The sequence below is a fragment of the Homarus americanus genome, unplaced genomic scaffold, assembly GCF_018991925.1.
Source record: "Homarus americanus isolate GMGI-L3 unplaced genomic scaffold, GMGI_Hamer_2.0 scaffold59495, whole genome shotgun sequence".
NCBI classification, from domain to species: Eukaryota; Metazoa; Arthropoda; class Malacostraca; order Decapoda; family Nephropidae; genus Homarus; species Homarus americanus.
Window position 1 is genome coordinate 2,183,899 of NW_024732415.1, and position 15,525 is coordinate 2,199,423.

Sequence of the window (15,525 nt, forward strand, 5' to 3'; positions counted from 1 at the left end):
TGTTATGAGCAACAGCTGCTACTGAAGAGAGCTTAAAAAAAGAGTGTTTGCGACTATCCTCTGCGCATCTATTATGAGTAATACTTTTTTTTACTGTTAATAGGTGCGCAGAGTAGAGGTTCGTCTGGGATGAACACCTCACATTTGCCACCAGTGTCAGATACACGACACTGAAGTTAAAACTACACATCAATAATTTCTTAAAACAAAAATGTCCAACATCTTCCTAAGTTTGGGTTCAGATTTCAGCTGAAAACTGAGAATAAGTCAAATTCAAATAATTTTTTGTTAAATGACATATATAATTACAGTACAACTGTCTAAATAAACACTGTCGGCTACCACTCATGAAGTTTGGATATAACAGCGATGGATGTGTTATCATTTTAATGTGGTCATTATTTTAATTCTGTAATGTACTGATCATGAGATAGAAACACTATATTATCATGATTATTCAGAATGTAATCGTAGTCGAGAAAATCTTGCATTTGTATATTTATGAAGTTGTATACATAGTTTCCCTGTAATACTTTATTGGCGGGGATGGTACAGTACTGTACTTGATATTTAACATCTGAGGGTTGAGGTTATTGTTATAGTGTTATTGCTGTATTGCGCTTCAAAAACGAAGGTCTTTAAACACGTATAATTTTTAATGGTGCATTTTCATTTGCAAGATGTTTGCTTGGACAGATCGTTTTACTTTAGCCATAAATCGCTTTCAACATAATTATTTCAATAATATGAAAACTTTTTTTACCATCATGCATTTTGACTGAAATCTAAAAAGGGAATATGGACAAAATTGAAGGAGGATAAAAGATTAACCTGGATTCTCTCTGTTGGAAAAGCCACGAGTAAAGGGATACCGGGCCACTTTGACTACTTTCCGCCACTGACGAATACCGACGCAAATTATAAGTTCCTGTCCTCACACTGCAAGTGTTTGGTGCCAGGTACAAGTTATTTGCTTGTTCATTTGCTCACTGATACTTATTTTTAAATTTTACTTTAAAGAATCAGACTTGATCATTCATAAATGAATAGGATGAGGATAATGAGCGATGGCAAATTTGCAGAAAGTTATATTTGTTGTCACCGTGCTATCACTCCCAGACTGGCTGCTGCTACAAAACCGGCTACTGACAACGTCAGCCACCCTCTGATTGACTGTTTTTGACATCAAGTCATAAATGCTGACGGTAAATCTGCAGTTTCGGACAATTTGGCTCTGGTGTTGAGCAATGTGTTTTTCCGATGGTTTAGGCAATTTTATGACTTTTCTTCTATTACCTTTCCGTCGCAAATAACCTAAAAATTACCTAACCTCCAAACTTGGGGGCTCCAACTCCTGGACTCCCCTGCAGGTTTAAGTCGTTTTCGGGGGAAGCGTCGAGAAGAGGTGTCTTAGAATTGTCTAAACTATTAACTGCAAAGGTAAAATTCTCAAGATTCCATGGTTGTGTTAAAGTAAAATAATACCATATAATCTTTTAGTTCAGTTTGAACACTTTTTACCTTGATTTTTATAGCAAATCGATAGATTTTGAGATGGGAGGGAGGGGACGTATCTCGGAAACTATTGAGTTGTGCCAGAAATGAAGGTCCAATTCGTTCATAACATCAAAAACCACCAGAAAAACATAGTTTCAACTTCAATTTCGTTTAGTGACAACAAGTAAAAATTTACTATGTAAACATATTGTTATTTAAAGAAAATGAATGGACATCAGATGTGATATGGTCTTAAAAGGATCAAGATTATTAAGGACATGTAAAATGTTTGTTGAGCCATCCAATCACTTTGTTTAATTTTAAAACATGGCTGTCATTGAATAAGCACTAGGAAATATACTAGTGTAATTATACTGCATTGACTCTAATTACAGATCTATGTATGACTGAATTATTGTTGTATTATAGATTTTAGCAGATTTTGATGTGAAACAGTTTGTATAATTAACCCTTAAATGGCAGGTAAGGATTCCTTAGCCTCCCCCATTTTCTCAAAAACTGGAACACAGAACATGAAACATCCATTGATATTTTCCACTCTTGAAATGTTAAGAACTAATGCTAAAGTTTTTGTGATTTGTAAACTGTTGAGCGAGAGATGACACTTGTAACTATTATAAATGTCTGGAATGATTGTGCAAACTTTGAGTAGTTTATTTTCTTTGAGATTTTCACAGAAGTATTTGTTTTGGTTTATGGAAATAAAATTTAGTTGGGAACAAAGAAAAAGAATTTTGAATATAAGCAAGAACCAGTGTCAGTCATACAGTGGTGGCAGTCTCACACACATCATCCCTCACCCTGTGAACTTATTCCCATTGCCCCTTAGATTTGGTGTGTTCATGTCTTTCACAGGTACGGTATTGAACAACAATATTTTATGATAATCTTAAAAAAATATTATTATTAACAATTTCTTTATGGCTGTCATTCAGTATAATTGTTATTTTCTGTAGGTCTACACATCTAATCACACAAAATATGAGATGTGTGCAGCTACTGTTGGCATCAGAGTCCAGTCGGATACACAGCTTGGTGGGTATTACCAGCTCTACCTCAGGATGGTTCAGTGTTACCAACAGAAGAGTGTGTGGCCTTACTACCTCTACCCCCCGTACAGTATATCGTACCTCCCATCTACAGGTAAATATTTCACTTTTATATTTTTCGTGGGTACATAATGAAGAAGACTCCATATTATAAATAACATTTAGATACGGTATTTAGTATCACGTTTTAGTTGATATTCATAACTGTAATTTTATTTTTGGGAATATATGGTATTACTGTACAGTATTATCATTTCAGTCATCCAACGAATTTTAGGATTTTTAGTTACGACTATCTGAGAGACTACCTGTGTGTTCGTTTGTTGGTTACTATGCTGCATTACACTTGCACTAGGTTAGCCGACTGGGTCCATGCAATAGGTTAGGAAAAGGTTAGGTTGCATTTGAGAAGCAGTGCTGTGACCGATTTTTACTGGTTAGGTTTAGGTTGAAATTATGTTTTTCCAGTGGTTTTTTATGTGTTAAGAATGATTTTGACCTTCATTTCTATCGCAAATTACTACTTTTTGTGATTTTCCCCCACCCCCAGTTCCCACTGGGGAACCCCATTATCATTGGATAAAGGGGGAGGGGGGTAGCTAAAAAAGTAGTGATTTGTGGTAGAAATAAAGGTCAGAATCATTCAAAACACATCAAAAACCATCGGAAAAACATAATTTCAACTTCCAAATAAGTGGATGACCGAAACGATAATTTTACTAAATATTTTTATAGTACTTATACAGTGTTGCGTAACAGTAGCATTTCTGTGATTCCTTATGTTACGCATGACATGTGACTGCAGGCTGTACAGATTATTTCAAACATTTACTTTTCTTGGGCAAGTAACTTTTGAAATTTACTTAACCAGATATTTTTTTTTACTAGACCTGACAAATTTTAGGATGAAATTTGCTTTCCCACATTTATATTATGGGAAAAGTTAAATAAACATCTTAAAAGAGTCATATTTATTGTATGTAATAACTCACAGATCACTCATGTCAATCTGAATGTTGTCAGTGGTGGTAACCCTTGTCTTGTGATGTCATAACTCCTGTCACCTCACCTCACAACCTGTAGGGTGTTTGGAGTTGGTGGATCACCTACCCAAACTAACCCCCCCCTTCCTATATTTGGTGTCATGTGAGGTCGCAACTCCTGTTATCTCACATTTACAGCCTCTCAGCTTAGTGGCTCCTTTGAACTGTTGACAAATTGATACTAACTGACCAACGGCGACTTAATGTAGAGATAAAATACCTGCACCTGACATGGGTCACTAATCCTGGTACACTGATGATGGACCTCCCTGGGTGAACATGTATGGTAAAGTGGGAATCACGCAGCCTCTGATAATTCTCATCTAGGTTTTATCCTCTCATATTATTAGGTTCGTCCACTGGGCAAGTGCTGGGCACATCAGCATGAAAAATTGTGTCTGTCCTGTAGTCTGGGCACATCCTGGTTGCTAATCTACACAGCCTGGACTATATGGTACAGAATTATCCAGCTAGACACCCTCCAGCAGGTGGCTTTCATAACTGTGTTGCTGTGTTTGTGGATGTAGTCCATCATGGCCACTGCAGACTGACCTCTAAGAGTATAGTTAAGGTGATGAGTTAGGAAAGTCAACAAGTCTGTGTTGGAACAAAACTTGTGTTGGGTGTCGGAGAGAAAATTTTTTGAGTTACAATTTTTTCCTTTTACTAATGGCAGATTTTGTGACTTTAGAAACAAATGAGCTTCTTAGTACTGTACGGTAGTATACTGTAGTGAATTTTCTTGTTGGTGATGTGATATGCTTTAGTTTGTGACAGAGAAATATGGATATGTCACTTTAGAAAGGCCAGTGATAGTAATGATTGCCACCTTGATTATATATGCTTTGTTGTCAAGTCACCTTGTTGGAATTTTTTTTTTTAAGGTGTAGACGCTACCAGTAATGTATTGACAACACAACAAACACACCCATCATTAGTAAGCTGTGTAACCCAGGGTCAAGGAGTAACCCATATTGTGTTACTCTCTCACTCAGAACTCAGTGTCCAGTACTAGTCTGATTAAAGGAACTTGATCAAATTCCTTCTGCATTTTGAAATCCATTTTAAGACCATTCTCTTGTGAGGCAAACATGCTAACCAACACATACCTATCTAGTTTAATAGTCTATTGGCAGACAATATGGATTTCCTATGAAGTGGACAGTGCAGTATAGTTGAAGTGATTGCTTAGCACGGGTAAAGAATTTAAAGAGAGGAAAACTGTATGAAAATGTTACTAACAGAACCACATCCAGGACTTCTTAAATACTTGTGCCCAGTAGTGGTATTGTACTGTACATCTTTAGGTTCATTTTTTAAATCACTTCAAATCGGTCAAGTTTATAAGCTATACTGTATTATACTAAAGTCTTCACACGAGAATAAGAAGCAGTACTGTATGTTGAGAATTTAAGACATCAGATTGACTCCTAGTGTAAACAGCTGAGAAAATATTACAGAGCTTAAACTTTGTTAAAAGGATAGATATCCCACAAATGATACCTGGGTATGACCTTACAAAGTAATAAAGCCGATACAGTACAGTACAGTATTACAGTACTGTATAGAGTTGAAGGACATTTTATGAATGATTTCCCATTTTATCTACTGGGATTTTAATAATACAGTATTTGGTATGTCCTTAATGCTAAACACATCTACAGGTTCCGGTACGTCATTCCCCATTTGATACAAGTTGGTTACAGCAGAGAAGATCTTTGTGCAGTGTAACATTTACCAACACTTCTACTGCAGAGGCAGTAACACCAGAACAAGAAGTAGTTCTCAGATATGTACAACCAACTTCCCAAGTGACAATGCTTATGAACTACTTTAGTAAGTTAACACTCACCTCTTGGCAATTTTAGACCTTTTTTTAAGTAATAAAATTAATAAAATAATACTTTTATTGTAGTGTGCAAAGAATTTGACACATTATCATAAAATTCATGAAAATATTTTGCAATTATATAGTTAGTAAATATTTTGACAACTCAAACCTTGATAAGAAACATTATAATTATATGGAGATTAAAATTTAATACCTCGGTATGTATCATTTATTTATAAGTTGAGGATATAGGAAGGTGCTGAAGTGTTCTGACTGGTCCTTGAAACCTTCCTGTTGTTGTCAATACTCTGCATGCATCACTCCCCAGCCATTACCTTACATTCTTAAGGAGCTTGTTTTCCTTGATTCACTTTATAGGATAATAGGTTCACCAGATACAGCCTGCATACTTTACCCTGCAGCTGACTGTAAAAACAAAGAGATACTGATTAATGTTTTGAAATGTCTGTGGTATTAAGTTATTTGTTATTATATTTGTGTAATAATTAAGTTCTCATTCTTACAGATATATCAAGAAATACTGTCTATAGAATACTAAAGAAGGAGCCTCGCCTTAAGGCCTGCGATGTTTACACCCTGGCTCGTAATATGACTACTTTTATGGTATGTCCCACCTCCCTGTTGTAGAGTAAATAATTCTTATAAGTATTTTGAATTACATACACAGATAGATAGAGAGGAAGTATTGGTAGTTATGGGTTCTTGAATAAATAACAGTGGTATTGGTCTATCCTTAGGCTGAGGCAAAGTTTTTATCGGCAAAAATAAATTTCCCACTCTTACTAACATGTATGAATTGAGTGATGAATACCTTCCCATTTACTTTTGAGATGAGTTTCATTTGTGTAATAGGATATTAAGTTAAGAATCAGTGATGTTGGGAGTTAATATTATTATCACTAAGCTTATATTTTTTAGCTGTTTTAGAAGCAAATGATGGTGATGCCTGTAAATTCATAGGTCTTATATTAATAACAATATCCAAGGACTTCATGACGGATTGTAAGATGTTGTTCAGTATTACCATAGGTAGAGAGACTGTCCCTAAAACATTGTAAATGGTTTGTCATTTTGATGGTGTAAGATATGTGAGGCTCTTATGCCTGATAGTGTACCGCCAGTGTGAGGGGTTGACAGGCATGTGTCTTCTATGATGTAAACCAAACCACTGATTGAGAGGGAAAGGAGATGATCACAGTCCATCACCCAGAGTTACATCAAACCATGCAGAGTTTAAACCATGGTGTAAGAATTTAAAACATCAATTGTAATGGATAACAGTGAAGTGTGCATAATCAATAGGATTTTAAGCCTTAATTATTGATGACTATATCAGTATTCTTGTATGTATTGCTTTGTATTTTATTAAATCTATCAATGGGAATTATGACAGTTGTATGATATAAACTAATGGGTATAATTCACGTTCTTTACATCGGCCTCTGGTTGAATATGTACTCCTGTAAAAAAAATGTATAATCTATTTTGTACGAATCTTGCAGGAAAATTGTTTATGTCCAGAAGAGGTAAAAGAATTCATTTCACTGTTGTACCGCTGTCCCCTGACCATGGAACACAACATAGCTATCTTGAAGGAACTAGGTCTGCATAATCTCACAGCCTATTACTATATTCAGTAAGTAATGTTTTCAGCTGCTTTTGTATTTTATGTTAATTGAAATACTATGTAAAACATATCTCTTTTTACAGGATGTGTCAAAGGTCATGCACCATAGGAAAATAAATGTTTTTTTGTGTTTTTTTATGTTTTCAGGTGAGGGAATCATAATAAATCAATAAAGATGGCAGAGAAATTAACACTGGAGGAAATAATCTGTTTAATATTCATGTTAGGAAAACCAGATGCTACACCGATCAGTTTTAAAATAATTTAATCAACAGTAATACTAATGTGGGTGTCTTCAAATAAATTCTTTCTCAGCTGAGCGGTGTGTAGCATCTCATCTGGCTTTCCGTATGCGAATAATAAACTGACTGTTTCCTCTCATGTCATTTCTCTGCCAATTTCTTATTATTTCCTCATCTGCAAATAAAAAAAAGATCATTAATTTTCTTATGGTACTCGGCCTATGAGATAACCTATACTGGAGCTACACGTCAAAATAAATCCATTCTCATCTGTTTGGGGTGGAACAGATTACATAATTTAAAAACGAAAAATTACTTCATTATGATACTTTACTGTGTTTTTTTCTGTAAAGATTCATTGTAGAAATAGTTCACTGTATTAGTACTGACAGTATAAGCTGACGAAGTAGTGTTGAGATGGTTCAGGTATCCGGAGAGAATGAATATAGGACAGAGAAGGAGAGTGTATGGAAGATGAGGAGACCAGCAGTAATATATCAGGGAAGGTGTATGGCAGGAAAGTGTTGTATTGTGTTAGGCCATTTAGTCCAAACATAACAGACTCTGGTTTTGTCACTTGCAACAGGTAAATGTGATTATCCCTTCCACCTTTATATATACTGTAGTGACCACTCTACACAGTATGTTTTGACTCATACAAATCCTCCAAAGAAAATTTTAGAGTTTTAATGTGATTCCATTTCATATGATGATTAACACTATCCAGGGGGTACATGCAGTAATCTTCCTGTTAGCCGGAATAACTGATGTGGAGCTCTTCCAGGAATGAGAGATGTCTGGGTAATGAGACGACTCTCTCAAACCCGGAGATATCTCACACCCCGGGAATTTTTCAGGGCAATGGGAAAAGTTTCCGAGAGTCTAAACTATACATCCGGCATGGACAGATACTATCCCACATCCCCGGAATGTATCTCATCTCTAAACTACTATGCATCTAATTATCTCATCTCTTCTGATTGTACTGTATTAAGAGAGATGAATTTGGTACCATATTGGTCCTGAATAAATTCTCTACAAGACCACTTCAATTAAAAGATCCATAAACAAAATATTTTGACGATATAATGATTGGGACTCAATTCTTTTATGAAAAAGACGTAAGAAATGTTGATACAGGAGTCTATAAAATCAGTTCTAATTGAGCTTGAAACACCATTTTATACCAAAATAATCCTGAATGGGTTATCTAAAAGTTTGGTTAAATATATATATACGTATATTAAAAAAAATCTATATGATATAGGCATGTGAGGCGTGAATGTAGGTGTGTGTCACAGCAAAAACAGTGTAATTTTTCATCTAGCACTGGGGAAAGTTTTCCCGAGTCTAAACGGCGCATTTCGTACAGAACTGTATTTATTTATGAAAACACCGCTGTACACGTACAGTATATTATAAATACACAAAATAATTTTTATTACTACTGTTGTCTTGAACCAACAGTAGGAGCATACTGTCCAATCTCTGAATGTAATACATAACTGCAATCACTTTTTGCGTCTTTTAACATTCGTGATGGAGGTGGGGTGGGGGATTAGTGGATTTCATGTTACTGATCTGACCTGATGCAATGTCAGGTCACCCATTGTATGTAAGGTCTTCTCTCATTTGTGGTGGAGGTGGGGTGAGGGATTACAGTAGTGGTCTCATGTTATGGGCCTCTGACTTAATGCAATGTTAGGTCACTCATTGTTGGGGTGGGGGCTAGTGGGCCTGATGACCTGAAGATGTCTTGAATAAAGACAAAGGCTAAGGTGCTCCAGTTTTTCCCTTTTCCTACACATATGGTACAGTATAAGTAACTGTAAATCAATTTTTATGCCTTTACAGTACTTTGACATTGTATTTTTGGCTTGTACAATGTCAGAGGACTATGAACTAAGTGTATCATGATGCTAGCCTTAGAGGGGATAAGCTGGGAGATGCATCAGCCTATCACAGGCCTCCCATGCAGTCACATGACAGTATTAGCCAATCACAGTGCGTGAGCCTACGACTCAAGTTACCCAAGCAGTCTCCCACCCACGCATCCAGCACGTGTGGACACAGCTAAGCATGATGCAGTCTGTCGTAACTCCTAGAACCTTTGTTCCCAGGCCTGGAGCAGAAAGGTTTGTAGAGATTATCTGGGGATTTTTCATAAATTGGGCGTTATTTTATCCTCAGAATTTGTTCCCAGGCACAGGAAAAAAAAATCAAGTGATTTTTCCAAAATTTTCTCTGATTTTTTTGGGGGGGAAATGCTGCAGATTCTCAACCTCGGAAACTCGTTCGCAGACCCAGAATTGAGAACATTTTCCGGAATTTTTTTAGCCAATTTCAGTTCCGGCTATTGGAGAGTTTCAGGGACCCGGCATTTCGGCTAATAGAGAGATTACTGTATACAGTACTGTACTGTTATTATCACTGTGTGTGTGTTTGTGGACACATTTGTATGCATGAGTGCTCAAGATACAGTAAATGGATTAGAAGAAATTCATTTGGCTTTATCGGCTTGGGTTCAGCTGTCATTATGTGGGTTTCACAAATGTATTATTTAATTCTTTTGTGCTTTATGAAATTTGTATTTTTTACCTTAATCATTATAGAATTTGAGAAATAAAACTGTTATTTTAATTTTAACTATAAAAGCTCACTTTAGCCTTCAACTATGTTACTTATACTGTAAATTGTATCATCCTAATTTACCTAAACTAAGCAATTTTGTTAAGTAAGTCAGACTGCAAAATGCTTTCACTGTTACATTTGATTGTAAATTTTTTTATGCAGATTTAATAAACTATTCAAGTGCAAAGTTTCACTAATGAAGAGTTGGAGACTCCTGCCAGAGAAGTATGACCCCCGAGAGTCAGTGTTGGCTGCTATGGGTGTACCACAAGAACTGCTGCTCACAGTTAACCTTCCTCAGGATATAAATGAGTGCACTTTGTCTGAGGTTTGTTCCACACTAAGTGTTAATAACTAATTTTTTTTTCTTTTTTAAAGTGTCATAATGAAGAATCTGCACTTCAGTAAAACATTTAACTTTGTGAAATACTGTAAATTACTTTAGCATACTGTTTGATGTATTTTACTGTACTGTACTGTAATCTCCCCGTTAGCTGGAATCTTCAATCCCCAGATCATTTTATTACCCGGAAAATAACATTTTAGCAATCCGAGAAAAATATCTCCGTTCCAGGCATTCGAATGAATTTCCAAGTGATTGCATCGTGTGCCGAGCACATGAGTAGGGTAGCTCAGAGTGTTCGTGAGCTACAATTGGCTACTTCTGTTATGTGACATGAATCTTTAAAAATATAAAAATACAATAAAAATCTTGCCGATCATGAGGGTCATTTGTTATTGTTGAGGAGCAGGGCGGTGTGGATCATGTGGTCCTGCCGCATTCAGTCACAATCATCATCAATATAAGGTAAGAAATTGATTTTCAGTGCTTATTATTTTTGTTAAAATACATCTGACTTTAAGATAATTTTATTTTATTAAAACAAAATTTACCAATCAGTTGAAGGGGACATTAGGTAATAATTAAACAAGTAAAAATATTTTATAGCGTGTGAGCTAAGTGTGTGTATGGGTGTGGGGGGTGGGGGTGACTGGTGCTGGTGCTGGGAAGTGATTGTGATGGTGTTGGGGAAATGATTGTTGTGAAGAGGATAAAATAAAATAAGGTTATTTGATGGACAGTGTGGCGTGGTGTGGTGTTGGTGGTCATCGTGTGTACATATGTGCATGTTTGTGCCACTCACCACCTGCCAACCCCTCCTCCTCACACCATTGTTTGGCCTTAAGCTCTGGTACAGAAGCATGTGCTGCTTCCCTCATCTCTCACTTATTTATGAACTACAGGTACTGTACTATGGTGGACAAAAGTCCCTTCCCTCAGCCCTCCCTCTCTTTCCCCCTTTGTCCCCCATTCCACTTTGGTCCCCATCCCCCGTCATATGCACTACACAGTGTGCCATCTGTTGGACAATTACAGCACCTCCCTCAGTTGCTTCATCTCCACAACACACCTGCATAATCTTCACTTACATAACATACATTGCCAGTCAGCTGTGGCCTTGAGATGGCTACATACATAATTACATGCAATGAAACAGTAAAAGTAGTGGCAAGATCATTTCAATACTCTAGTGTGACCTTGAAATAAAATCAAACATAATATAAAACTTAAAAAACAAATGAAGAGCATGAGTGTGTACAGTAGTCTGTGTAGGAGGTGAACATATGTATGGAAGTGTCATGCTATCTCCCCAACGTGATGTCACAGTATACACATAGTGTAGCAGCCACACATCTCTTGAGTCAGCTGGGTGGCTGCCTGGCTGAACTAGCCCATTTTCACATCACCCAAAGGATGTTCCAAGGGCGGAAGGAGATATATTTTTTTGTGCATAAAATATATTCTATTGTATTTTATGATTAGCTATGTATTATTTTCATTGTGTATTATAGCACTTTTGATCATTTTTTACATTTGTAAAATACAGATTAATGAAGGATTATAACCTATTGCCTTTTACTCATTGTGAAATCTACCTGTGACAATGAAGTTCATGAAAGGAAGTGAATTTCATGAACATATCCACTTCATTGCCAGAGGTATACTGTACACAACTACATCATCCACTATATCTCACACTGCACAAGGCCATCCATGCCTTAGGGAGCAGCCACACTAGCTTACATTTTGCCTGAAACATTTGATCAACAAGATGAAACACAAGGTTCAAACTGTGCTAGTGTGACCACAGTTTTGGCCTCCTGCTGATAAGAACATCCAAATAACGGATTTTGTCTTGAGTAACGGCATTGCTGTGGTTTAATTTGTCCAGTACTCGGGGTTTTTACTGTTTATTTACAATAAACTGTACTGTACAGTTGTGTTTACATAAATAAATAATGCCTCCATTGCATTGGTGCTTTCCAGATGCCTAGTTTAGACTCAGAAACATTCATCAATGCCCGGAAAAATTCCGTAGATGTGTTTTTTTCCAGGATAAGAGAATTCATTTCAATGCTATACCTGGAAATCTCTCAAACCCAGAAACACTGCATCATTTGTTCCGGCTAACGGGGATATCACTATTATTGGATACCCTTTCACTTGACTGATATTTTTTGTTAAGCCCTTCACAAAGGGATTGCTTCTTATAACAGCAGATGATTTTATTAAGTTCAGAGAGGAACCTGTACACAATGGGTTAAACAACCCCATGAAACATTTATAGAATGAATTAATTTGAACTGTATTTTTACTTTTAGGTGCACAGAGAACTTAGCATTGTGTTCCTGCGTTGGTGTCTGAAGTGTGACCAGGACAACATTGGCAAACTGCGTCGGACATACAACCTCACTAAGAGCATGAAATTGCAGCAGCAAGTGGTACATCAGCTTCATCATCAGTGGGATATTGGAACTTCCAAGGTATCATTATCTATGTCACTCGGGTTAGTTGGTTGTCCTCTATGAGTACATTTTTTGTTATTTTTTCAAGTGCCTGCAACACTGCCCTCTTGTAAACTAAAGGCTTTATACTGTAGTAAACAGTTTGCTGAATCTACACACTCCTTATGGGCCTTCACTTTCATTGTACAGTAGAACCACATTTATCTGGCACCTAAGGGGAATGAGAGGTGCCAGATAAAGAGAATTTCCCATTAATTGAACCTCACTCATACAGTAAATCCTACAATGCACAGTGATACAACGGACTTTGTTATCACCTTTTCCACTATATAAACGATGTTGCATAGAAATAAAAAATGTAATATAAAACTATAAAATAAGAAAAATGAAGAGCATGGGTGTGTATGTGTGGGAAGTAAATGTTTGTGGAGGCGGTGGACTATAACTGCGTGGCCGTGCTTCCTCCCTGATGTGATGTGACAGTTTACATACAGCTCAGCAGCTATATGTCTGTGAGGCAGCTGTTTGACTGCCTGAACTGTATCACATTGCCCAAAGGAAGGTTTGAGTGTGGAAGGAGCTATTTTTTGTACTTAAAATACAGTATGTGCTGTTGTATTTTATGATATGCTATGTATCAGTTTTATTGTTTATCATAACAATAAGTATAGCAGCTCATCCCCATTGAGTGCGGTATTCAAACTTACTATTCTAGCTGATTTTGGAGGCATTATCGTTCATATTATTATCATTTCATTTTGGTGCCGATTAGTTGAATATGATGGTTACCTAGACTCCACATAATCGTGGTTCTATTGTATTAGGAAAATTTATTATTTGCTTAATAATTTTTTTTTTTATTAATTTATAGGTATTTATGGGCTTCAGTTTTAAACTTATTCCCCAATTTAGCTGTGTGTTTGTCAGGGACACACTGGTGCACATCTCGGGGTCAAATTGAAAGTGGACTGTGGACTGTTTCTCACAGACTGTGTTCATAGTTATAAAGTATCGACATATTATTACAGGGATTAATGATAAAACTGCATTTAGTACATTACAAAAGATTGCAAGTCAGCACATGTTTACTAATATAGTTTTTTCTTCAGATTATACAAAATGGTTTCTTGCTGACTTGTAGTCCTCTCAATATGGCCCTTATTGAGAAGGAGATGAGGCTCATAGCAGGAACAGACATCAAGGATTTAGTGTCCTTGACTCCTCGTATTCTCACCGTCCCGTACCATCAACTGACACAGATTGATTCTATCCTGAACAAAATCGGGGTGACTCCGGTAAGACTTTTCTCACAGTACAGTACATTATGTGCATGTACTGTATGTACTGTGTTTTTTTTTTCTTCTTTTTCTTTGATTTACAATGGAGTAAAGTTCATGAAAACCAATGTGTTTTTAAGTTTCTTATCAGTTGTTGATGTTAGTTAATTTCTTTATAATGTGCAAGTCATCAGTGAGTGACCTAATGTATGACTTATCCCCACTTGTAGTATTGTTATACAGATCCATTTGAGAGTGTAGCCTCCCTCTAGCACATGATAGGAGTTTGTTAGTGGAGATTTCTCACAGTTGATCATTAGGCTGCAAATTGGGGCTCCTTGCCTCTGTCCTCCATTATTAATATGTTACTTTGGCCATATTCTTGTACTATAGGAATCACTGAAAGCTGTACCCAGGATATGTACACTACACCCAGACACACTCCAACAACGCTTCAGTCTACTTCAACAAATCCCTGAGTTTGCTGCCCTACGCCCACACCCACGTATGTTACGACTGCTGTGTTATTACAATAAAGTTACGTATCGTTTAGATCTCTTACAACAGGTGAAAAATACTAACGTTGTACCAAGTCTCAACACATTATCAGGTAGCAAGAGCAGATTCCATAAATACATTACTGTAGGCGACCTCAGGGAGAACAAACGAGATGTCATCATCTGCTTGGGAGAACTCTTGAATGAAAAGTCAAGTGTCATTAGAAAATGCCTCCATATCCAGTGTTGGGGGCAACATACGACTGTTGTAAGTGTTAGAAAGAACCTTTCAGCATTATTAAAAGAAGGTTTCTCTAAGAAACAAATACTGTCGGCTTTGGATGTGGTATTGTACCCACCAGAGCTGCTACTTGACCAGCTCACGCAGCTGCCATGCAGACCTCAAGCTCAGCCATTCTTAAACATCAAGACAGATCTAAATGTTTTGCAGCTTCTTCTCTATTTCATGGAGAAAAATGCATCATGTAGTCTGCCTAGATGCTGAAAATATTCACTCTTATTGTATACCTTCTGTATACTGACTTATTGTTTGCACTGCATAAAACTGCATGTAAAGAAAGCCCAAATTTATAAACTTCATAAAATGTTATATGTATAGTAATAAACAATTATTTTTATAAATTAATAGTTTTATTTGTTTTGTCCTTCTTACAAGACATGTGACAGGACAGTGGTTTACCGAGTCCTAAAAATTGCCGCATTGAATAATATCTATAGTTTGAGTGCAATAAATTCATAGTAAAATAAGTGTAGAAGTATGTAAATTAATGGGTTTTTTATGTAAGTGATGTCTGAAACTCACCACGATATGTTTGCTGATTGTATTAAATAAAAATCCTATTAAAAAATATATTTTGTAAGAAAAAAATGTGATGACACTTTCTCCAATTTTACTACATCTCTCTCTCTCTCTCTCTCTCATATATATATATATATATATATATATATATATATATATAT

At 36.4% G+C, this 15,525-nt stretch overlaps 1 protein-coding gene across 3 annotated transcripts; it reads left to right on the forward strand.

The window, feature by feature from the left end:
* Positions 1-904: 904 nt before the first annotated feature.
* Positions 905-15,186, forward strand: LOC121868578 (transcription termination factor 5, mitochondrial-like). Of its 3 annotated transcripts, none has more exons than XM_042369336.1 (9): positions 905-959; positions 2,475-2,661; positions 5,275-5,446; positions 5,968-6,065; positions 6,965-7,098; positions 10,125-10,290; positions 12,627-12,788; positions 13,880-14,065; positions 14,441-15,186. In XM_042369336.1, the coding sequence occupies exons 2-9, from the start codon at positions 2,500-2,502 to the stop codon at positions 15,047-15,049; spliced, it is 1,689 nt and encodes a 562-aa protein (XP_042225270.1). In that variant the 5' UTR covers positions 905-959; positions 2,475-2,499; the 3' UTR covers positions 15,050-15,186. The 3 variants fall into 3 exon arrangements, with proteins under 3 accessions (XP_042225270.1, XP_042225271.1, XP_042225269.1); XM_042369335.1 differs by lacking the exon at positions 905-959 and adding an exon at positions 1,081-1,205; XM_042369337.1 differs by lacking the exons at positions 905-959; positions 14,441-15,186 and adding an exon at positions 1,059-1,205 and having other exon boundaries at positions 12,627-12,811; positions 13,880-14,050.
* Positions 15,187-15,525: the final 339 nt, after the last annotated feature.